General features: G+C 41.0%; 1 protein-coding gene across 5 annotated transcripts in view; it reads left to right on the plus strand.

The window, feature by feature from the left end:
• LOC138265246 (mucin-4-like) overlaps window positions 1-26334 on the plus strand; it is a 422755-nt gene that overhangs the window by 18133 nt on the left and 378288 nt on the right. For 2 of the 5 annotated variants that reach the window (XM_069212831.1, XM_069212835.1), the window contains exons 11-21: window positions 1481-1552; window positions 2426-2503; window positions 2898-2969; window positions 3843-3920; window positions 4315-4386; window positions 5257-5334; window positions 5729-5800; window positions 6687-6767; window positions 18772-18852; window positions 19856-19981; window positions 23175-23300. In XM_069212831.1, coding sequence (XP_069068932.1) covers window positions 1481-1552; window positions 2426-2503; window positions 2898-2969; window positions 3843-3920; window positions 4315-4386; window positions 5257-5334; window positions 5729-5800; window positions 6687-6767; window positions 18772-18852; window positions 19856-19981; window positions 23175-23300 — 936 coding nt within the window. The remainder of the gene's footprint in view (window positions 1-1480; window positions 1553-2425; window positions 2504-2897; window positions 2970-3842; window positions 3921-4314; window positions 4387-5256; window positions 5335-5728; window positions 5801-6686; window positions 6768-18771; window positions 18853-19855; window positions 19982-23174; window positions 23301-26334) is intronic. The other 3 variants (XM_069212833.1, XM_069212832.1, XM_069212834.1) reach the window with 3 other exon arrangements.

Consider the following 26334-nt stretch of genomic DNA (forward strand, 5'->3'; position numbering starts at 1 on the left):
GGCTGAAAGCTGCACAGTAGGGCTGACAGGGCTTGCCCACGCAAAGCCCTTACGTTTTCTCAGAACACAGTGACGTCCCTGGCTTATCTCCTCCTCCACCAGAAGCCCTGATAGTAAACAACCTGGAGCGTTTTTTGTTCAGCCCGGGTTTCTGAAAACTTCATGCCACTCCAATATTATTATCCACCCTTTCCTATATTCTCATATGGTGGGGTGTTATCAGAAGGCCTTACTGACCACACCCCACTCTAGCACGTTACGTACCAGAGGTCACGTTTTATTAAAAGAATGTGGCGTTGGGCAAACAGAATCCCCTTTTCCTGCATTACAAGTAGTCTGGGGCAGAGAAATGGAATAAATACAATAAATAACTCCATCCAGGGCTCTCTGGGAGACAGGAGTGTGACCTGAAGACCTCAAGTCATAAATATGCCAAGCACCACCCTGCACACAAGTAAGTTGGATCTATATCTGTTTTACAGACAATAAGAAACAAATCTGTTCTCTCAGCTCTCCTCTCCCTTCCCTTCACTGCCTCTGTAGGTGATTGTGTCTCTCAAAGGCAGTAATGGTTCCAGTAATTTATCATGTATAGTTATGCTCGTTTTATTTCTTCTGCAGACTAATGACATGATATGTCATATTAAACATGTAATCTGTAGCTCAAATAAAAGTGCAGCTTTTATCACTGAAACTGCTGGATACTGGATGGGTGAGGCAATGTGTGTTTGTTTGAATAAGTGTTTGCAGGGCTTGACTTAGTGGCTGAGAAAATGTGGGTGTCTGTGTATAAGAGTTGTGTGAATGGCAGTGGATGACAATGTGGATGAGTGAATGGGTAGGCGACCAAAGGCAGTGGGTGAGTAGGAGAATGGAAATACGTGGGTAGTGAGGCTCACTCACAAGGTGCAATTCCGTGTTGTATTTGTGCCCCACCACTGCTTTCAGTCACCAGCCACCACTGTCATTGTTAGAAAAATATTTATTTTCTTTGTGCTCATGTAACAAGAAACAGGAACAGAATCTACTTCTACAGCAACCTCTAGTATTGCATCTAAAAGTACAAGCATAGCAATTTTAACAGCAGGTAAAAATGTATTTGCTTTCTTTTTAATTCTTCTTTCTCAGAGTTAAAATCGCTCACTCACAAACTCATTAAACATATAACTTTTTGCTGTGTCTTTTCTTCTTTGTTCCTTTTAGTTCCTCCCTCATCCGTTCATGTATTCTTTGCTTTTGCCCATTCATCATCGTTTTCTCTATTCTAAGCTCTATTTATGTAATACATTGATTTCAATACAAATTGCATACCCATTTGTAAACCAGTTGCTGACAAATCTCACATCAGTGGTTTGCATTTGGAAAAAATACATTGGGCACTACGTTGGTTAGTTAAGAAGTCATTGCTGTCACTATTATTGTATTAATTAATATAATTTACATTATTGCCTTGCATTTGTTCTCCTGCAACACGTAACAGCTCCAGAACCTTCTAAAGCAAAACCTACCGCTCTGACATCAGGGAGTACAAGCTTGTCAACTACAACTACAGGTATTCTCTTTATTTTAATACCATGTACTCTTACTATTATGAAGCCTGACTTGCTTGGGAAAACTGTTGTTTTATAACATATCTTCTTGCATCCTTTTTTAGTTTCTTTTACATATTTTTTACTCTTTTTCGATAATATGTTTTATATTGGTATCACATTTCCTTGTATTTATAAGTCCTTAATATTAACATATTAAACCTGTGGGGCTTATTCAGAGCTGGTAGACGTGGATTCCACAACAAAAGTGGTGGATGTCCTTTCATCAATTTTACAAGTACCCTGACTATAATGCACTTATAAAATGGTAGGTTGGATATCCACCACATTTCAGATAGAATACCCTGTCAATCAAACTAAAAAATAAGGCCCTGTGCATTGCAAATAATGTGGTAGCCATTTCTTTGGTTCAATATTTTCTAAACAATTTAAACTTAGTAATGATAATTTTATTGTGAATCTGTTGTCCTGACAACAGCAACCACAATGAGTGCTACATCAGCTAAGACTGTAACAACAGAAGGAACAAGCAGACCTATATCAATTAAAGCTGTCCACTCTAGTTTATTGTTTTTCTTTCTACCTAGCTTGACTCTCCGGTGTAGTTTTTTCTTTAGTACTTTTGTTCTTGTCTTTCATTTTGTTTGTTTTTTCTTTCTATCATGCTTTAATCATCCATTCTTTGGTCTATTCTTCATTACTTTGATTCATAATTCTTTTGTTCATACTTTATATCTATATTTCTTTGCAATATGGCAAAGAATTTAAATGCATGGCCTGTTAGCCAATATAATTGTTAATACTAAAGTAATGAGGCTATTTATTTTTATCGTTGTTAAAATATTAATTATTTCTCTTTGTTCTCATGTAACAAGAAACAAGAAGAGAATCTACTTCTACAGCAACCTCTAGTATTGCACCAGAAAGAACAAGCATAGCAATTTTAACAGCAGGTACAAAATCATTTGCTTACTTTTCAATTCTTCTTTCTCAGAGTTACAAAGGCTCACTCACAAACACATTACATATATAACTTTTTGTTGTGTCTTTTCTTCTTTATTCCTTTTAGCTGCTCCTCTAATTCGGTCATGTATTCTTTGTTTTTGCCCATTCATCATCGCTTTCTTTCTTCTAGACCTAATTGTAGTAATACATAGATTTCAATACAAATTGCATACCCATTTGTAAACCAGTTGCTGTCTAAACTCATGTCACTGGTTTGAATTTAGAAATAGTACATTGGGCACTACGTCATTTAGTTAATATGTCGTTCCTGTCACCCTTCTGGTATTAATTTTTATAATTTACATTATTGCCATGCATTTGTTTCCTTGCAACACGTAACAGCTGCAGAACCTTCTACAGCAACACCTACCGCTCTGACATCAGGGAGTACACGCTTGTCAGATACAACTATGGGTAATCTCTTTATTTTAATATCATTTATTCTTACTATTATGAAGCCTGACTTGCTTGGAAAAACTGTTGTTTTACAATATATCTTCTGTCATTATTTTTTTTTTTATTTTACATATTTTTTCTTTTTTTCTATCATATGTTTTAAATTAGTATCACCTTTTCTTGTATTTACAAGTCCTTGATATTAACATAATAAACATAAGGGCCTAATTCAGAGTTGGTAGACGTGGATTCTGCAACAAAAGTGGTGGATGTCCTTTTATCAATATTACAAGTACCTTGACTAGAATGCACTTATAAAATGGTAGGCTGGGTATGCACCACATTTCAGATAGAATGCCCTGTCAATCAAACTACAAAATAAGGCCCTGTGCATTGCAAATAATGTGGTAGCCATTGCTTTGGTTCAATATTTTCTAAACAATTTAAACTTAGTGATGATAATTATATTGTGAATCTGTTGTCCTGACAGCAGCAACCACAATGAGTGCTACATCAACTAAGACTGTAACAACAGAAGGAACAAGCAGACCTATATCAATTAAAGCTGTCCACTCTAGTTTATTGTTTTTCTTTCTACATAGCTTGACTCTCCGGTGTAGTTTTTTCTTTAGTACTTTTGTTCTTGTCTTTCATTTTGTTTGTTTTTTCCTTTCCATCATGCTTTAATCATCCATTCTATGGTCTATTCTTTATTACTTTGATTCATCATTCTTTTGTTCATACTTTATATCTATATTTTTTTGTAATATGGCAAAGAATTTAAATGCATGGCCTGTTAGCCAATATAATTGTTAATACTAAAGTAATGAGGCTATTTATTTTTATCGTTGTTAAAATATTAATTATTTCTCTTTGTTCTCATGTAACAAGAAACAAGAACAGAATCTACTTCTACAGCAACCTCTAGTATTGCACCAGAAAGAACAAGCATAGCAATTTTAACAGCAGGTACAAAATGATTTGCTTACTTTTCAATTCTTCTTTCTCAGAGTTACAAAGGCTGACTCACAAACACATTACATATATAACTTTTTGCTGTGTCTTTTCTTCTTTATTCCTTTTAGCTGCTCCTCTAATCCGGTCATGTATTCTTTGCTTTTGCCCATTCATCATCGCTTTCTTTCTTTTAGACCTAATTGTAGTAATACATAGATTTCAATACAAATTGCATACCCATTTGTAAACCAGTTGCTGCCTAAACTCATGTCACTGGTTTGAATTTGGAAATAGTACATTGGGCACTACGTCATTTAGTTAATATGTTGTTGCTGTCACCCTTATGGTATTCATTTTTATAATTTACATTATTGCCATGCATTTGTTTTCTTGCAACACGTAACAGCTGCAGAACCTTCTACAGCAACACCTACCGCTCTGACATCAGGGAGTACACGCTTGTCAAATACAACTATGGGTAATCTCTTTATTTTAATATCATTTATTCTTACTATTATGAAGCCTGACTTGCTTGGAAAAACTGTTGTTTTACAATATATCTTCTGCCATCATTTTGTATTTTATTTTACATATTTTTTATTTTTTTCTATCATATGTTTTACATTAGTATCACCTTTCCTTGTATTTAGAAGTCCTTAATATTAACATAATAAACCTAAGGGCCTAATTTAGAGTTGGTAGACGTGGATTCTGCAACAAAAGTGGTGGATGTCCTTTTATCAATATTACAAGTACCTGGACTAGAACGCACTTATAAAATGGTAGGTTGGATATCCACCACATTTCAGATAGAATACCCTGTCAATCAAACTACAAAATAAGGCCCTGTGTATTGCAAATAATGTAGTAGCTATTGCTTTGGTTCAATATTTTCTAAACAATTTAAACTTAGTAATGATAATTATATTGTGAATCTGTTGTCCTGACAGCAGCAACCACAATGAGTGCTACATCAACTAAGACTGTAACAACAGAAGGAACAAGCAGACCTATATCAATTAAAGCTATCCACTCTAGTTTATTGTTTTTCTTTCTACCTAGCTTGACTCTCCGGCGTAGTTTTTTCTTTAGTACTTTTGTTCTTGTCTTTCATTTTTTTTTTTTTCTTTCCATCATGCTTTAATCATCCATTCTTTGGTCTATTCTTCATTACTTTGATTCATCATTCTTTTGTTCATACTTTATATCTATATTTTTTTACAATATGGCAAAGAATTTAAATGCATGGCCTGTTAGCCAATATAATTGTTAATACTAAAGTAATGAGGCTATTTATTTTTATCGTTGTTAAAATATTAATTATTTCTCTTTGTTCTCATGTAACAAGAAACAAGAACAGAATCTACTTCTACAGCAACCTCTAGTATTGCACCAGAAAGAACAAGCATAGCAATTTTAACAGCAGGTACAAAATGATTTGCTTACTTTTCAATTCTTCTTTCTCAGACTTACAAAGGCTCACTCACAAACACATTACATATATATCTTTTTGTTGTGTCTTTTCTTCTTTATTCCTTTTAGCTGCTCCTCTAATTCAGTCATGTATTCTTTGTTTTTGCCCATTCATCATCGCTTTCTTTCTTCTAAACCTAATTGTAGTAATACATAGATTTCAATACAAATTGCATACCCATTTGTAAACCAGTTGCTGCCTAAACTCATGTCACTGGTTTGAATTTAGAAATAGTACATTGGGCACTACGTCATTTAGTTAATATGTTGTTGCTGTCACCCTTCTGGTATTCATTTTTATAATTTACATTATTGCCATGCATTTGTTTTTTTGCAACACGTAACAGCAGCAGAACCTTCTACAGCAACACCTACCGCTCTGACATCAGGGAGTACACGCTTGTCAAATACAACTATGGGTAATCTCTTTATTTTAATATCATTTATTCTTACTATTATGAAGCCTGACTTGCTTGGAAAAACTGTTGTTTTACAATATATCTTCTGGCATCATTTTTTATTTTATTTTACATATTTTTTCTTTTTTTCTATCATATGTTTTAAATTAGTATCACCTTTCCTTGTATTTACAAGTCCTTGATATTAACATAATAAACCTAAGGGCCTAATTCAGAGTTGGTAAACGTGGATTCTGCAACAAAAGTGGTGGATGTCCTTTTATCAATATTACAAGTACCTTGACTAGAATGCACTTGTGATATGGTAGGGGGGATATACACCACATTTCAGATAGAGTACCCTATCAAACTAAAAACTAAGGCCCTATGTCTAGCAAATAATGTGATAGCCATTGCTTCCATATTTTCTAAACAATTTAGACTAAGTGATGATATCTATATTGGAAATCTGTTGTGTTGATGGTAGCAGCAGCAACAAATGCTACATCAATTACGACTGTAACAACAGAAGGTACAAGCAGACCTATATCAATTAAAGTTGACCACTTTATTTTATTTTATTTTTTTCTTTCTATCTGGTACATAGTTTGAGTCTCCAGTGTAGGTTTTTCCTAAGAACCTTTGTTCCTGTCTTTCATTTTGTTTTTTGTTTTTTGTTTCCATCATCCTTTAATCCTCCTTTCTTTGGCCTATTCTTCATTTCTTTGATCCATCACTCTTTTGTTCCTTCTTTATATTTCTTTTGTTTAATAATTTATTTTGCACAATTGCAAAGAATTAAAATGTACAAACTGTTACCCATTGTAGTTGTTAATATTGAAAAAAGTAGACTATTTATTTTGATTATTGTTAGAATATTATTTATTTTTCTTTGTTCTCACGTAAGAAGAAATAAGAACAGAATCTACTTCTACAGCAACCTCTAGTTTTGCATCTGAAAGTACAAGAATAGCAAATTCAACAGCAGGTAAAAAATAACTTGCTTAGTTTACAATTCTTCTCTCTCAGTGCTACAAAGGCTGACTCACAAAAATGTTACATATATAACTTTTTGCTGTGTCTTCTTTATTCCTTTTATCACCTCCTCCATTACATTCATGTATTCTTTGCTTTTGTCCTTTCATCATTCTTTTCCCTTTTCTAAACATCACTGTATTATTACACAGATTTTATTTCAAATTGCATACTCATTTGCAAACTAGTTGGTGCCTAAACCCACGCCACTGGATTGCATTTGAAAATAGTACAGTGGGTGCCACGTTGTTTTGCTAATATGAAACATATCATTGCTACCACCATTATGCTACTGTTATAATTCAGAATACTGTCTTTCATTTGATCTCCTGTAACACACAACTACAGAGCCTACTTCTGCAATACACATAGCTCTGATATCAGAAAGTAAAGGCTTGTCAACTACAACTACAGGTAATCAATTTAGGTTACCATCGTTTTTCCGTACTGTTATGAAGCTTTTCTTGCTTGCAAATACTGTTGTTTAATTATATTTCACGTGATATTCTCTTCGTTTATTCTTTAAAATGTTTTTCTGTTTTTCCATCAGTTTATTTTCTTATCACCTTTACACATATTTAATATTAAAATATAGAATAGAAGGGCTTATTTATAGTGTTGACGAAATGGGCTCTGCCACAAATATGGCAGATGTCCCATCCATAGTATTGGAAGTGTCAGTGATTGTTAATACACAATGTTTTTTGCCCCTTTTATTTCTTCTCACTCTCAATCAATAAACAGAGCAATGTTGTAGTGTAAATCTCATTGATCCATATAAATCACTATAATAGCATCATCTCAAGAGAAGTCATCCCTATCCCACCTTTATACTTTGAAATATTTCAGAGACATTGATCAAGCCATGTATCCCATATTTTGTGATATTTCTGTAAACATCCACATGCTTTATAAACCACTTTTTCAATGGCAGTGCAAAGATCCATGCAGTGGAGCCAATCTCTAACTGAGGGAGACTGTGCATCAATCCATTGCCTGGCAATATCTCACTTTGTCAATAATTAACCAATTGCAACCATGTTCTGAGTCCCGGGGAATCTGTCACTCAGTCTCAATAACCAGAATTCCATGTTTGGTGTAGGGTTTCAAACCAACACCTATAGTGTAATTTAATGTTTTATTTAGCCTGGACCGGTGGCGATTCATCGCTGGACCATATTAAAAAATGACAGTCCATCTGAGTGACAATGTGGGCATCGATGGTTCTGTCTTCTCCCTATAGCCAGAGTTTATTAGGGACATAATATGTTCTGTGAAACTATTGGAACTATCCTTGCCTTAGTTTGGCAGAGATGGCGAGGCATCTCACTACCATCTTGGCCTCGGACCACTCGTCATCCTTAAGTGAACACACATAGTCCTGACACATATACCTCAAGTGTGTCAGGGGATTCAGGGAGAATACCACCAAGGCTCTGTATGTGCAGGAAATACCTGTTTTGTTAAGCAGTAACATTGTGATCTTAGATTTCAAGGGGTTATGCTCAGGGACCACCTTCAACAAGTGACTGTCTTGTAGCACTGCATAGTGAAAATGAAGATAATGGCACAATTGAGACTTGCACATGGCAAACCCTTTGGCTTGTTAAGCATTTGTTTTAATATGGCCATCTGCCCTTACAGCCCCAACTTTTGTAACACAATCAAATTGCATTTCTCAAATCTTGCCAGATCTGAAACAGTTGAGTGCCTGATACACTGCCAAAGAGAGCCTTCTACTGTGATTGTTTTAAACTAAGGCACTGTGACAACAAGAGAGGGGGATTCCTGGCTACCTCAGCATCCCTCTGGGGATGGAGGAGCCACACAGCACTTTCTCAAGGTTCCAGCCCTGTAAGAGATCAATCTCCAGGCTGTGAGCAGAGTCTTGGTCGTCCCCGAAGACCCAGTCAATAATAGTGATGAGCTGTAAGGCCCACTTGTAAAAGGCGATGTCTGGTACACCCAAACCTCCAGCATATGGTGCCTGAAAGCACTTAATGAGTGAGATTTGTGGCTGAGCACCCACCCAGAGAAATCTCCCAATTAGGGGATTAATGTCTAAAGATCGGCATGCAGGGAGGGAGATTGGGTACTCAGTTCTTCTTGGTTTGGGTAAGTAATGCGCCGACATTTCGGCCTTACCATGCTTTGGAACCCTGGACTGTATTTACTCAAGTATTAAAAGTTGTCATTTGATTGTCACAGTGCTGCTAGGGTAGAGAAATAAGGCTAGCATCCAACAGTCAGAGTATATCAGACCAATTAACCTGAGGGCCTGATGCATCTTTGTAGATAAGCAAAGTATTCATCAGAATTGGGGAAGGACAATCTGTGTGCTCTATGCATAAAAGCAGTTTATGCAAAAAAAAGTTGGACAACGAAGGCCAATGAACCAAATCAAAGGCCTTTTTAAAGTCAACCAGCAGAGGCTTTACCTTTGCAGCCACTCTAGCAAAGGTTACTGATAGATAGTAAATGGACATCAACCCATTCTGACCCACAAGTGTTCCTTTTATCCTTACTACTCTGTATCAAAGAATTCCCTTTCAATGTTGAGCAGTGAGATTGTGCAGCATGAGGGGATTCACCAGTATAACAACTGTTGTGGCACCATGGAGACCATATAGGAATGCCCTGGAATTCCCTACTACCTCATAAAGTGCCAAGACATGCAGGGCCACCATTAGGGAGAATTTCTCATAGAGACTCCCAAATGCAGATTCTTTACCTTAGAATATTTCCCAGACATCAGACTGGATCCGGAAAATCATGAGCAATACCTCTGTGTGTCAGTAGGTGGCATTGTTTGGCTCTGCGTCGGAAGTGAAGTCATAGAGCCATTAAAGGTACCAACCCAGTGCACTGATATCAGTTCCTTTATTTTTGCATCAATAGCATGGATCCAAAGACCGAATTATGTCACCTGTTGACCACATTTTTTCAATTTTTGTTGATCTCTGTTTTGAACTTGGCTAACAGTGTGCTAACCTGAAGGTCTTCAGGGTTCAAGACTTGTCGGGTTTTCCACAGGAAGATGTCTGTGTTGGATCTCCACTTAGTCTGCCTTCGGTGCCTGAGGTCGAGGCATGATTCCAAGGCTAGCACGGAATGCAAGTGCATGCACCCAAAGGCAACTTGCGAGAAGCGATGAAGCTTCTGCTGGCATGGAAAAAGAATAACCTGTGCCATTCCCAGTTCCGCACTTGTTATTGTGGAAGACATCTCACCACTCCCTTGGATGATCAGCTTTACATTTCAAGACCTTCTTAGTGTAGTCAAGAAAGTCGAAGTAGCATAGGAAGATGAAATCAAAGAGCTCTACGGCTTCACCTGCTCAAGCTCATGCTTTTAGGCCATGCTCCTGCACCCCACATGTGGAGCCAGTGCCAGGGCCATTCTGCGCTATGCTTCCAGGAACTTAAGTGACACACATGCAAGTCAAGGTGTTGTATGATGCCATGCTATCTTTGGGTCAACGACTCCCTGTGGCATGCCTTTTGGGCCCTACAGAACCAAGAGGTGCTACCTGTTGTTGAAGTCAAGATTAGCATTTTGAAAGATGTATTTCAACTTGGGATGGGGTCTCCTGAACCCCCTTCAACAAAGCCCTTACTGACGTTCCCCGGAGGGGGGACTAGGTGAAACCTTACACAGGGGCTCATGTGCATCCGATAAGTGCCCATCGGGATCATCCCACCGCAGGAAACCCAGCCTTCCTCTTCCAACACCCCTCACTGGGGAGCCTGGAGGTGCAGGCCTCAACTGCCAAGGTCAGCCTAGAGCATTCCCTACTACTCCAAGGGTTAGGGACTCCAAGAGGCTGGACACCATTGGGTAGTGCATATTTTCTTCCACAAGCCTTGCTTTGTGGTCGGTGAACATCGCATGCCTCCAAGGTCGAACCTCCCATGAACTGTGGGACTCAATTGCACAGTTACTTCTCATGCTGCCAGAGCAGTGCCTTGCTATCCCAAACAAACCTTTGATGGACAGCAGAAATGCAGCAAAGTTTGCCACCCAGTGCGGACTGGACACCATGGACTCTCTGGGTAGACCCTTGGCTTCTACAGTGGAACTGAGCTGACAGGCCTAGTTATGGGTTACTGGGTTCTCAGAGAATGTCAAATCATAATTGATTGACATTCTCTTTGATGGTTCCCACTTATTTGAACACAAGGCAGATGCAGCGCTCATGTGCTTCTATGAAAGCGTGTCACTGCCAGATTCTTTTGTCTTTCCCTTTCAACCCGGCTACAACAACAGTCCTTTTGCCCCTACTGTAGATATGGAAGGGGCAGTTTGGGTTGTGCCTACCCGTGCAACAGCCCACCCAGTGCTTTTTGTGGATGGGTGTCACAGAACCCAAAGGGGACATGGAATTCAGACTCATTGTGCTGACAAATCCATGTGCCCATCTGGCCGTTCCAACCTCAAAAGCTCTTTAGTGTGCCCTCCTTCCAAAACACCCATTTCATTGCTGGCAAGATCAGGCATCACCTGCCCTAATGGACAGCCATTACATCAGACAAGAGTGTGCTTTAGACTGTGCACAAGGGGTATGCCCTATCAGTTTTTGACAGCGCACAGCCATTCCCACCATCTCACAAGCAGCCTACAGAGGACCAACTTGCCTTACTTTGTAAGGAAGTGCAGGATATTTTGACCAAATGAGCCTTCAGGAGGGCACTGGCACAAAAAGTGGGCTGTGGTAGTTATTCTCACTACTTTCCGTTGTAGAAAAAGGACAGACCCCTTTTCCCTACCCTAGACCTGCACCCTCCCAAAGCCTTTCTATAGAGAGAGAAATTCATGTTAATGTTGGCTTAGGTACTGTCAGCCCTGGTTCCTGGGGGCTGGATGGTAGCTTTGGATCTGCAGGCCCTTATTTTCACATCCCCATCCTGCCAGCCCACAGACTTTACCTGTGACTAACAGGGGTCCACAAGCATTTTCAGTTCACTGTACTCCCTTTCAGGCTTACCAGTGTCCCTCAGGTGTTTATAATAGTGATGGTGGTACTTGGAGCCAATCTACAGAGGTTGAGGGTTCCAGTTGTCCCCTATTCCGATGGCTGGTTGCTGAATGCAGGCTCACAACAAGCAGTCTTCACCCACCTGACACCCTGAGGGTTCACTATGAACGTAACAAACCCACACCATACTCCCTCTCAGAAGCTCACATTCACCAGAGCCATTCTGTACACAGTGCATCTATCCTCCGAAGCAGTATATCTAGGATATGATTCTGATATTTCAGTCTCAATCCTGGGTTTCAGTAAGACTGATTCTGAGGTTGCTGGGTCTCATGGTCGTCTGCATCCTGCTGGTTAAGCAAGCCTGAAAGCATATGCAGGCTCTACAGTGGGATCTCTCTGATCCAGTCCATATATTGCAGGGTACTGCAAAAAGATCAACAGGGGTGGCTGACAAACTAATTGGATCAGCAGCAGAACCCCACACCCTTCTTCACCCTGGGCATACAGTGGTGACAGATGTGTCACTTCTTGGTTGGGGCGGTCTGGAGAGGTAGTGACCAGACGTTTCTGGTTTCCAGTGGTGTTCGAGCTCCACATCATTCTCTTGGCGTTGAGGGTGATTCACTTAACATTAAAAAACTTATTTTTGTCCATCAAGGGGAGGTTACTTCTGGTGTTCACGGACAACAACACTACCAGGTGGTGTTGCAACAAACAGGGTGAGGTGGGATCACAAACCCTGTGCCAAAAGTCTTTGCTCCTCTGAATATGGCTGAAGCTTCAGGATACCTTCTCAGTCATGCAGCACCTCATGGGCTTCTTGAACGCTAGAGCAGACAAACTCAGCCATCAATGCCTTACAGATTACAATTGTTGACTGCATCTGAAGATGGTGCAAGTTATACTCTGAGAGTGGGGAGAATCTTGGCTTTATCTTTTCACCACTGCCAAGAACGCACACATTCTACACTTCGGCATGCTGGAGTTTCCAACGCAGCTCTTGCAGAGAGACAAATTTGTTCATGTGTGGGATTTGGCAACCCTGTATGCCTTCCTGCCAATACCATTACTGCCCTGAGTTTTCAAGAAGATCAGGACCAACTGGGCCCAAGTGGCTCCAGATTTGGTTCAGAGGTGTGGTATCCAGAACTCCTTAGCACGAGCATTGCTACTCCTGTCAGGCTGGTACTTCAGGAGAATCCCCTATTGCAGCAACAGGGCAGGGTTCTGCTCCAGAACCTTCACACTCTCCACCTTCATTCATGGCAATAGTGTGGCAGCAGCTGGGAGTCTTTGATTTCCCTCCCGAAGTCTGTGATGTCATCCTGGCAGCCAGGTACCTTCCCACTAAGACTGTCCATGCCGACCCTTGGGATAAGTGTGTGGCGTGTTGTTCATCACTCATGGTGTATTCCCTTTCTGCACCAATGTTAGAAGTTTTGTTCTTTATTCGTTCTTTAGCCCGGCAAGGCCTTGCCCTGGGCACTGTTAATGGTTAATTACCAGCTGTCTCTACTTTTCTTTGGCTTCCAGATCAACCTTTCTTGTTTAAGTCACCTATTGGGACTCCTTTCTTGATGAGCCTTAATTTGTTTCGTACCTACCTGATGTGTTCCCGCTTTGAGCCCCTGCATAGCACCCCAGTAAGGCTCTTGACCATAAAAACAGATTTCCTGATGGCTATTTTATTTGCCAGGAAGGTCTGTGAGCTCCATGCTCCGTTGGTCCACCCTCCATACACCAATTTCTTCCCAGACAAGCTGGTCCTGGAGGCACATGCTTCTTTCCTCCCAAAAGTGGTCAATCTTTTCCATGTGAGCCAGAGCATCACTCTGCCTGCTTTCTATGCTCTGCCTTGTCTTTCAATGAAGGAGGAGAAATGTTTGAAGCCTTCAACATTAATTGCACCCTAGACTACTAAGTGGACGATCAGCTCTTAATTGGGTTCACGAGAGCAAAAAGGGCAGGCTGTGCAGAAACTGACTATCCCCAGATACATTGTACTCTGCATAAAGATCGGCTACGTGGTGGTGAAGAAGCAGCCCCCTGACAGCTTGCAAGCTCATTCCACCAACTGTTGGACATGAGCAATATGTGGTCTGGAAAACAGAACACAAGTCTGCTGCCAGCCGGTGGAAGCATTTTAAAATCTCCTGTCAGCTGGAAGCAGATTTAGAGGCAGATTTACTAAAGTGTCACCCAACCCAGAGCAGCAGTAAAAAATGCTGGGCTGTGTTGCATGACATGGATGAAACAGGACCGCGCCATATGGCACTTTTCTCCACTTTCCCTAGCACTGGCACAGACGTTTGCTGCTGTGCACCAGGCACACACCTTTGTGCCATAGTGCAAGGGTGTGTGCAAGTATCTTGCATAGGTTTGAACTAGAAGGGTTCCCTTCCACTGCAAAATTATTTGCCGAGATGCTACTTTGCGTTACTTTTGGTCAATTTGCAACTCAAAACAAGTTTAGAGCTGGAAAATAAATAATTTAAAAAAAAAACATTTTGTGCTGGTCTGCATCTCTTTTATGGTGCAAACCCAGCACAAAATATTAGCAAACCAGCCCCTGAGTGTTTTATCACATTTGCCACAAGATTTAAAAATGCTCCCACCAGAGAGCAGCAAACATGTTTCCCTCCCTGCCATTTGTGGCCGCTAATCTAATATGTCCCAGGAGTCAGCTCCCTGGGACACAGTCACTGAGCTGGCCCCAGTGGATAGAGTCCCTGGAGCCTGTAACAGCTAAGTGAAAGTGGCCACATGGCCCCTCTCCCTTTAAGTGATGGCCTCAGGGGATGGAGTCCATGGGGACTTTTGAAGGTTCATGAATGGGAATCCCGTGGCCCCCATCACATTTCTTATACTGGACCTTAGGTATAGGGTTCCCTGGGCCTAAGTTGGCTCAGGGAATTTGAGAGCATACACTCCTTGTTAGGAATGGGGTCTGTAGAGATACACAGCTCAGATAACCCCTGCTCATCCCCTGGGGAACTTGGCACAAGCAGTCAGGCTTATCCCAGACGCAATGTGTAAAGAATTTGTACAAACACAGACAATAACACATTGAAAAAAAACACAAGACTCCACACCAGTTTAGACAAATAGCTAATATGTATCTAAATCAAACAAAACCAAAATAACAAAAATCCAACATATACAAGCAAAGATATGATTTTTTAAAGTAAAAAAAGTCTTAAGCCATAGAAATCAATGGATGCATTGTGTTAGCACAAATTAACTGGGATGGGTTAAAAATAAAGCTGCACGGGCGAGCGTGTGAAAATCAAGTGATGCGTCGACTACTTACTCGGAAGTGAGGCCGTGCTTCTATTCTTTCTCTGCAGGGTGATCCATGTGTCGGTTTCCTGACAAGCAACCTCAGGTCTGTGTGATGATGTTGTTGCCCAACAGTTGGGCAAGGGTTGCTTCAGCTGTTGTTGTTGCTTCAGCTAGGGAAGGGTTGCTTCAGCTGTTGTTGTTGTTGTTGCTGCTTCAGCTGCTGTTACACAACAGTTGGGCAAGGGTTGCTTCAGCTCCAGGAAACATGGGAAAGCACAGAGCAGACCCAGTGTCAGATGCCAGCTCAACAAGAGCAACCCGGAAAAATGGCCTGGATTCCCTCGCATCAGCCAATGAATTATACCAACCCGAAAAGTGGAAGAGAGACTCCACTACTTTGACTACTTGGGGGACTTACCGGAGGAAGTCTGGGATTCCAATGATGATTGATGCAAGCGCCTACGGGAGCAGTCCTGAGGCCTCCCTTGCAAACAGTACCTGGAGCAGCATGTAGTCCCATTGCGAGTGGCCAGAAGCTTTAGAGCATTTGGGTTCCCTGTTCTGCAATCTACTCAGGCCATGGAGTTGTGGTCCAGTCCTAGGCAAAATACACCAAGTGGGGGTCTGTCACAGACATTTGCTTGTGACAGGTACCACAAGACTTGAACCTGGTTTGTCCTAAAAAGTTTAAAAAAGGCACAATAGTCAAGTTTGACAAAACGGTTGAAAAAATGCAGTAAAAAATTGAATGTGGGGAGCTTGTCTGGATCTGTCCTGATGGCATGGAAAAGCAAATCCGAGGTCAGTGTGCTAAGGTGGCACCTATTTAGGCACCACGGATGCCAAGGACAACACTGCTGATCCAACGCAGAGCTGTACAATGTCACGTAACGGCGCACATGGGAAATGTCCAAACATCCCCAGATCCAGTCTGATGCCTGGAGAACATTCTAAGGTAAGGAATCTATGGCTAGAAGTATCTATCAGATTACACCGTTTTGTGGAATGTCTATATGTACTGACAATAACATCCACCACTTGAGAAGGAAGAGTAAGAGCATTCCGGTGTCCTAGGTCAATCTCCAGCCATGAAGGTGGAGGTTGTGAAGGTTGAGGTGCAGGACCTTTCCCTCTGATTCAGAGCGGTCACCTGTGGGGAAGACAGAGTGAGGGGCACAAGAAAAAATGCACGAGGTCTGCACCAAAAGACTCTAATCTCCTCCAGACTGCTTGCAAGCATCTGTTAACATTGTGGCCACTGAGCTAAGTTCTACTCCTCAACCCATCACATCTGCTGCAGTGTCCCTCAAGATCACTGCCAAATATGTCAGATCTGTGCTCTGTTGGAACCACAACCTGCAGAGATACCACTGAGGGAACCATCAATTGCCAGCATGAATGAGTGACCAAGAGGATGCGGGAAGCTAGAAAACCTAGCAGGCATAAAATCATCACTACTGGAAAATGAGGTGATAGGGTCCTTGGTGACTGACTGCTCATCTTCATCAACTGTGTCCTGCTGTGGGTCCTCCAGTGGATCAGAATCTCCTATGAAAAAGAATCTAGCTTCTTCTCCAGATGTTTAGTTTCCCTTCTTGAACTATGCAAACGGCTAGGAGCTCCATTAAAGCGAAAGGGGTTAGGCACCGAAGGAGTCTGAACCAGCATTGAAAGGCACTGCATTGGAGCCATCAGAGTTGAGGAAGAGTCGGCCTGAAACACTGGTGGTGATATGGTCAGCTGTGGTGCTGGGGCCAAAATTGTTTCTGGTGCCAACGCAGAGCGCAAGATGAAGGGAGCTGGGGTCAAATTCACACACAACACTCCAACTGGAACCATGCCCCAGAAGGGACCACTGCCCAGTGGAATATGACAAACATAGTGATCAGAAAGAGCACAGGTTCTGTTGCTGGAGCAGACACCTCCAGGCACGTCTGGCCTAGCTGAAGCCTAATTGAGGAAGAAACAGGCTTCAAAAGTCCAGGGAGCAGTATCAGGTCCGTAGGAACTGCAGGCACTAACTCTTCTTGGTGAAGCAGGACCAGTTCCTACTCTCACAAGGAGTCCTTCATGCATGTTACCTCTTGACACACATCGCCACTCATCTTTGGGTGAGACTTCTGCCTGGCATGGGAATCGTCAAAGGTCGGAAAAAGTTTGGCCTCCCATTCGTTGACCGCACTGGGGCAAATGCCCCAGCATCTCTCACACAGCTTTGCTTTATGGTTGGACTCCAGCTGCCAAAGACAGATGTTGTGCAGGTCCCTGATAGACATTTTTTCATCACAGTGCATGATTTAAAACCTGACCTATTAGAGGATCACATCCTTACCCTGCAACAAAGAATACATTCTGAGAAAATGATTGATAATTCATTGAATAAAAACAAGAGATTTCGCGGACAGCCTGCTCCAGAACCACATTGATGGCGTGTAAAAAGGGAACTGATGTCAAGGCACTAGTGCAGAGCATTATGGCTCCAGTGATATGACAGTGGCATCATTTCTACCACTGAGATGGAGCCAGTGCCAGAGTTCCTCAGCTGCAGGGAAAGCTATTGAAAAGTTTACAGACCATGCCTGAGATATTCAAAATGTAAGCAATCTTCAGGTAGAAGTACCCATCAGAAAGTGTCTATGTTTGATGTCGCGCACAGGTTTTGTACTGGAGGGGTACCCCTCCAATATAAACAAATCTATGATGAGAAATTGTTTAAACTTTTTTAAACATTGTATGCATGCTCTAGAGTGCAGCATAAATGCAAGGTTTTAACATTTGGAGAAATAACAACCTTCCTACAAGTTACAGAGGTCTTATTTCTGGCACAAAACCCTGTTAGCAAATGTTAGTTGATAAAGCTTTGCGTGAAGGCAGGTGTGGCATTGAGAGAAAGCCTTTGTACCCAGGACGTCCTATGACTGAGAGTAACACAAGGCAGTGCAAACAACTACTTTTAGGCAACTTCCAGAGCAAAAACAATTTAATGTTTCAAAGTAAGTAGCAAAATGACACTTTGACCCTCTTTGTATCACTTTTGGTGACTATTCACTGGCGCACAATGTTGATAAGTTGGCCCCATGTGCGTTTCACACAGACATTTTGCCTGTTGAGACATGAGGATATTACCAAGGAACTACCAAGTCCACATGGTATTCTTCAAAATCACAAAATACCAGGTCCCTGCGTAATGGTAATTCCGCTGCAGGGAAATAATGAAGATTTTTACAAGCTACTCTTAAAGAAAGGCCAAAGTCTGTTAACAAGTGTAGTAGTTATCATTGATATCAACTTTTGAATATTTGATTTAGATTATTTACAATATTCACATCTTGTATTTGTTCTCCTATACGAAGACGTAACATAACCTGTTTCTGAACAACCTGTAGTGAGATCAGTAACTAAAAGTACGTCAATTTCAACTACAGGCAAAGTGTTTAGTTTACATTCTATATTTTATCACTGCTGCGAAGTTTACTCGCAAACACAGGTTTTATATCACATTTTTGAGAAAATATTCTATGTTACTCACTTTCTTCTTGCTTTTATCATTATGACTGCATTGTCTTTCCTTCTTAGAAGCCTTGCATGTAAAGACTACCTCTTATGCAGAATGTGGCACTTGTTACCTTCTTTTACTTTCTTTAAATCATTTTAACCGATTTATAAGATCGATTTTATGAATCTGTTCTCTTGAAAGCAGAAACAACAACAGAACCGACAACCAGGTCAACCTCAATTGTGACATCAAAAAGTACAACGAAACCTACATCACCTGCAGGTAATGTGCTCATTTCACAATTACCCTTTCTCATTGCTATGTAGCTTGATTGATGCTATCATTTTTTGTCCTTCATCATAGTGTGTAAATGTTTGGGGGTTATTTTTATTAATGGAAAGGTCTTTTTACTCTCTGCTATGAAGCTTCATTGATTTTATATTTTTTTCTTTTATCACTTATGTTCTTTCTTTCATTTTATCTTTCATTACATTGTAATTATGTTTACTACTGGAAACGTTCCAATAATTTCTATCCACAGTTTCACCATATTTACATATGTTTGATTCTGATCTTAAGCAACAGAACAAACTAACACAACACTCAACCTCTGTGACCTCAGACATTGTGAGCAGACACGCCGGCTCCATCCACTTTGTTTACTAAAACAATCCATCTTTTTTTGGTCTTGCAAATCTGGACTCTCAGATAAGATTCTTTGATCATCATCCATTAGCTCTTTTTATTTCTATTCCTCTCTTTGTTGTCTTTTCTTCGTAGCCCAGGAATGAAGCGTCTATTTCATTTTAATCTTTGTTTGTTGAATGCTACCAATGCTAAGAGTGGATGGTTGATGTAACCCATTCTATAGCCAGTTTTCAATTCATGATTATGATAAAGTAGTTGTGTTCTTTTTTAACTAGAAAGATTACCACCATGACCTCAGGAAGTCCGGGCTAAAGTCATCACATGTCAGCTAATTGTGTTTTTTCTCTTTCCGACAAAAACAAACATGAACTTCCTTTATTGTTTTTCCAAGCATCTTTTTCCTTTTCTTTTCGTCACTTCTTTATGGTACCTATAGCTAGTTGTGATGTTCCTTTCCTGTTACCTATGTTCTCTCTTTTTTCACTTTTCCTCCTTTGCTTCCTAGCTTTTCTAATTTACAAAGATAAGATATTCCTAACGATTAGTACTTTTTTTTTTATATTTGAGGAGTGTATCAAATATGTACATTCATCACAACCTGCAGGCGTTTATAATATGTGCCTCCCTCTTGTTGCAGTTCCAATGGTACACTGCACACTGCCTTGCCTAAATGGGATGTGTGTGATGAGTACAACTTCCAGACTGCCAAGATGTGATTGCAAAACTGGCTTTGTTGCTGATGCCAGTGGGGGCACGTGTATAGGTATGTTTGTGTGTTAAACCAGTTGTTTGGATGTAATTTCCCATGCTACAGATGGAGTGTGGTACTTGGTATAGGCCATTTATGCCATACGTCAGCTAAGGGCAACTAGTTTTTCGTTACATTTGTTATTAGGTTGTTGACCATGTGGGTGGGGGCATCTACACTCTGTTCTTATGAACTAACTGTATCTGTTTTGAAAGATACAACAGCCCTACATTTCTATAGCACAGTGGGAGATTTTTTTATTATTTTATTTTGCATTTTTCAACATACATAAAGCTTGGTATGGCTGAGTAACAGGGACAGGGCTGAAATGACAATTACAGAAATTCGATGACAACAATAAGTCAACGACATCTGTAGTCAGGGAAACAGACTGGCGCTTAGTGGCATAGTACATTTGAAGTTCCAAATTATGTTATATTGACATACCCAGCACAGCACCTGGGTGCCTACAGAGGCCCATGTTTACATCAAGAAATTACTACAGACCAAGGGCCACACCCCACACACTTGTGAGTCTACATTAACTCACTGTAAACAAAAGTACACAATATAGAACCACACTGAGGGTCAGATGTAGCAAAGGGTTTTTCCCATTCTATTCCAATGGGAAAATGTCTTTGTACATATGGCCCTGAATCCCTTATTCGTTCACTGGAGCAGCAACAGCCTCCCCTCGCCTTCCCTCCCCGGGGCTGCCAGACTCAATGCTAGCTAAGTAAGTTTGATAAGGTCCCCAAATGTTTCTAGGGTGGCTCTGGGGCAGAAGCAACTCACTATATGTGTCCTGGGGCACATCAGCGTGCCAATCCTTCAGTGTCAGGAGAGGGTCGCATTGACACACACCGACTCGCGAGCAGGAGACCAATAGCCACCAACCCCCTCACACTCCCCAGAACCTCCCTACTGTAACCCAACACTGGCAGCATCGGGGCAGGGTCCAGAGATCGTCAGAATGACCTCCAGCTCCTGGAACACTGCACACCAGATCCCATGTACCCCAGGGTGGAACCATGCTAAAATTGAGAATCCCGCCTCCTCACAGCATTGTCAATCCGCGCTGTGACGCAGACCACATCTGTGAAGGCGGGCTGGGGTGTAGTACATCCCGTTGATGTATTGGAAATGCAAAAGCCTGTCCCTCCCTTTCAGGAAGATAGTCTTGACAACTGAGCAGGAATATTGCCTTTGCTTTTCACTAATAGGTATCCCCAGGTCCCTCTGCTATTCAAGTCTAGCTTTGGTGAGTCTGGGCCTACGTGCTTCCGGTTCTATTCCTTGTACACAGAGGAAGTGCGTAGGCCTGGAATCACCAAAGCTAGACTTGAGTAGGCCTTGGTAAGAAGGGGAACCAGAGATATGTTTTCAAAAAAATCTTTAAGTAGAATTCACAGCAAAAATAACAAAGCACTCATGACAGTCACTAGCCCTGGTGGACCGGGAGCTAGGTGCGAATATGTGATGAAACAACTAGGTCCTAAACAACTACTTGCCTAAACCACTACTGCTAAACAACTAAAAAGTCTCTACAATGAAGTACTGAACACCTACTTTCTAAACAACTATTTCGCCTGAATAACGATTACCCGAGCACCAAATTTTAAGGTAAGTTTTTCTTTTTTTTATGGTTTATTAGTTGTTTAGAATATATATAGGAGAAGTGTGGCACAATGGTAAGAGCGGTAGACCCTGATGCAGAGATCAGTGCACCTCAGTGGGTCTTGGGCTCAATTCCCTTGGACCAGATAATTCTCGCCTCATTGCCTAATCTAATTAATGGGTCCCACTCTGTAACTATGGGCAATAGCTTGCTTAATCGCCTCAACGGCCCTGACAGTGCTTGGATGCCTGGCCTCACCCTGGGGGTGCCCAGGAGTGGGTGTCTCACAGGGAAAAGCCAGGAGGGGTTCCACAGCGGTATGAGTACAGCACCTTGAGACCCTAACGGGTGAGTAGTGCACTATACAAGTGTGAAGTTTACAGTTTTATAGATATATATAAATTCTAAACAACTAAAACCATTAAAAAAAAGAAAAACATACCTTAAAATTAGTTGTTCAGGCAATTGTTATTCAGGCAAAAAACTTTGTTTAGACAGTAGTTGTTCAGTGCTTTGTTGTAGAGACTTTTTAGTTGTTTAGCACTAGTGGTTTAGGCAAGTAGCTGTTTAGGACCTAGTTGTTCAGGATGTTTCCCCCTAGGTGCAATTTGAGGCTGACTGCAATAAAGTGCACCAGCCAGGTAACTTAGGAAATGTGTAAAGAAATTATGTAGTATCCAAAACAGCAATAAAGCCAAAATGCAAAATAATAAAAATTCTAAACCAAAATAGAAAAATAGTACAATTTAATAAACAGATGGCACTAAAATTACTTAAAAAAAATATATATATATATCTCTGCTTCTCACTGTATAGTCATTCTATTCTATTATTTTGTTTTTGGTGAAGGAGTAAGAAGGATCACCCAAAAGGCCAAAGCTAGGGAATCAGGCCACTTGAGACTTAAGGCTGCCGGCCAAACACACATGAGCACTCTCTCCTCATCCTCCTCCTCCTCCCACTCCCACCTCCCGTGGCCCAACCCGCCCCTCCCTTCACATGCTGCTGGCTGAGCCCACAGATGAAAGATAAAATGAAAAAGAAATATTGTTTTATTTTTCAGCTCCTGGCTTAGCCAGGGGGGCGATGCTCCTTTGTCATTGCGAAGGAGCCGCCCCTGCCACTAAGTGCATAAACTTTATATGTACACAGAAACCAGCTTTGCCTTCAAAAGGGCCTGTTTTAGTGTTCAAGAAGCATGAATTTTTTTTGCAGTTTTTGTACCTTTTTATGTACTTTCCGATAAGTTCACAAAAGGGTCATTAGAGTTCATTCTCAGGGATACAGGTGAAGGAAGGGGGGGGGCAAAAGTGAAGCTGTAACCAACTTTCAGGCACCAATATCCCAGTGATGGGCAGAAGCTTCTCTCCTCTCTGCCTGCACATACACTTTTGGTGCACCTTCGACACAGCCTCGTATTCTGCAAGGCGATGAGTAAAACAACTGTAGCACTCTCCTATCTGCACGTTAACTGGGGGGAAAGCCACTGAACAGTCTATTAAAGAAACATTGGCAGCTGAGCACTCTTTGCCAGCAGGGTGGAGACGTTTATATATGTGTCTCAATAAAACCATCTTTTTCATTTCACAGATAAAAACGAATGCCAGCTGGACTCGCAGCTCTGTGACCAGGCCTGCAGAAACACCATTGGAGCCTTCCAGTGCGGTTGCACTGATGGATACCAGCTGGATGCTGTCAACAACCGCACCTGCCTCAGTAAGGAGCAAGCATCAAGGCATCTCATTCTGTGTTTTTTTACTAAAACTTAGTGTCACTCAATGATAATTTAGATATCTGCACCTTTTGCTTTTGGACAGACATTTCCAGGTATAAGGATTCAAAGGACTCTGCGGTCTTAAGTATTATAGTGCAAGCGCTAAAAGGAGTTAAATAGTGCTAAGTTAAGTTTAACAATATATATCACTCCTCGTACATTTGTTACATGCCTTTCGTCTGCCTGGTTCCTAACCATAATCTGAATTGTTTGATTGAATTTGTGCCCTTTTATACACTCATTGAGATGGCCAAAGGTGCATAGACTGTAATAGCAAATATGTGCACATATATAGGAGAAATACCTTTTTGATTACCAAGGTCACATTTAAAGTAAACTTGATTTTACACCATGACTTAAGAGAATACATTTTCACCTATGTCTTGGAAGTTATAGAATCTCTGGTCTGTGCAGGAGGGAGCCAAGTCACAAGTGGGGGGTGAGAAACAGAATTGGCCAACAGTGGGTGTGGGTTCTCTCAGGCAGGAATGGAAGATGGTTGAGTAAGTGGGATGCCTTATTAATTGGCACAACATCCCAAGCTAATGATGGGCTCTTTGGAACAGCATGAATAAGATAGCTCCTGATAATATCCCAGAAGGGGGTTAACTATCCCCTTATGTTGGACATCTTTCCTGGTCACCTTTCTACTAATTAATCATAAATCATAATCCCCTGATGGTACTGCTTCATGCATATTTTTCATATTTTACTTTAATGCTTAGATAAATGAGTTACTTGGAGCAAGGTAAGAGCAGACATGAAAGGTTTTTTTGTGGCCGTTTTCAGCTACATTATGTCCTGGGACGATTACCTCCAAATCCCTGAGGGCAGCCGCCAACTGCCCTGACTCTAAGGACCTGGGTAAGAAGGCATTTAGAACACTGGTTCTTAAGCTTTTGATTTCTGTAGACACCCACTTCATCATTGATCGCATCTGGAGACCCCCTCATTACTGGATGCTGAGGACCACAGCAGAAGCATGCTCGATGATTTGGAAGGAAAAGAATACATAAACAACACAGAATTAAGTAGCCATCATACAGGCACACAAATGATTAAGCATATTATTTAATTCAAAAATATAAAACGTAAATGTAAATTTAATAGGAAGGTTAGAGCTTTTCTATATCCATTGAAGCCACTTATCGTCCACACTATATTCTGTTTGATGCACTTGCACTGCTTTCTCTGATCAATCTGAGGATACTACCTAAATTAGTTGCGTCCAATTTCTATGCCCGTCACAATTACAGAATGTTTTAAATTCTTTAAATGTACATTGTGTTTCTTTATTCAATACACTTTATTAATCTGTTAATATTATTTAATTTTCTAAGTAGTCGTGGACCCCTGGAGTAGGATTTGTGTGCCCCCAAGGATCCTTGGACCCCACGTTAAGAACTAGAGATGTAGAACTATCTACCCTCAAACCAGAAAATACTGTTAGTGGCTGCATTCACCATGATGGTGGTGTTGGAAATGTAGGCACAAGTGACCATAATGAGAATACATTACTGAGCTCCTTGTCCTACTGAAATTGACTTTTGGTGTTCAATAGCAAACATTCAACATTCTCACGTCCACATGGACACTGAAAAACAGAAGTACAACCACCAATATTGACAGCGGTTTCCAGGTCTAGACCAGATGGTACTCGCACACAATGGTTAAGATAGGACCATCCCAAGAAACTGCAATCACCAATCTCTAATGCGTCTACAACATCACATTTATTTAATATTAGATTGTGAATGCTGCACTAAACAGCAACTGAAATGCTTTTATCAATAATTCTAAGTTCAAAGTAATGCCAAAAACCGAGGTGTCAATACCCTAGGGTTTACCAGGGAAGCTCCCATGTTTATACAAAAATAAGCTCTTCACCTCAAAATATCTTCCTAAGAAAAACAAAGTCAGACTTTTCCTAGGAGGAAACGTCAAGGAAGACCACCCAGACATATCTTGACCCAACTCGGGTGTGGTGACTGTACTGCAGTAGAAAGCTGGATTGGTATGAGGGCAAGTGCTGATCGCACCACCATTACTGGGGTTGTTATAGGCCGTTAGGCTCACACTGAGTGCCCTGCCACATATGAGGTATGTTATGGTGGTGGAAAGCTAAGTATTTATTTAAAATGTACACATTATCAATAGAGTGATTTAATAAGTGACTTATAACCATGCTTGTATGATTCAGCAAGGCCCTACCTGATGTTTTAAAGTCAGATACCTTATCAGAACAGGCTTCTGCATACAGGTAACACTCAGCATGGACAATATCTCCTTAATTATTTCCTCAAGAGTGTGATGAAGACTTTCCTCAGCCTCATTCAACAAATGATAGAAAGTCTTTTCTGAAATCAATCCTGTTATCCTCAAAGGTAGAGTCGGTAGAGTATTTGACCCTGAGTGCTCCATGAAGGGATGGGGATAGAACAGAGGGAAATCTGTCACAGTCCTTAAAGGAGATCATCACTAATGAAAATACATTGAGGACCTGAAAGGTGGACCACGATCCCTGCTCAGTTACTCTTAAAGAGATTCAACAACTTAGCAAGGACCAGGACTGAAGCACTTGCTAGCGAAGGCTCATCATGCCTTCGCCAGGGCGACTGGATGATAGTGTGGCACTGCCAGGTTCTGTTCCAGAGATTATTATTATTTGGCTCATCACATTATATGGAGCACTTGATGAGACACATGAAGCTTTTGATTCCTCAGCAATGGAGGAAAAGCTTTCTGATGTGAACAGCAGCTTTTGCTGCTGCTTTAATGACTGCTGTTCACCAAGATTAACTGACTTGAGCAAATTTGCAAATGCTTCTTTAGAGGTGATTGCAATTTCCAGTGATTTATGCTGGTGGAAGCAGACAACAGGTCATCAGAGAACAGTCCATGTCATGCCCAGAGGAATAGAGCTGTGCATAGGCTTTTTTTTTGTTTAAACCAAAATATATCAAATAAAAGGTACAA

Source organism: Pleurodeles waltl, chromosome 11, assembly GCF_031143425.1.
Source record: "Pleurodeles waltl isolate 20211129_DDA chromosome 11, aPleWal1.hap1.20221129, whole genome shotgun sequence".
NCBI classification, from domain to species: domain Eukaryota; kingdom Metazoa; phylum Chordata; class Amphibia; order Caudata; family Salamandridae; genus Pleurodeles; species Pleurodeles waltl.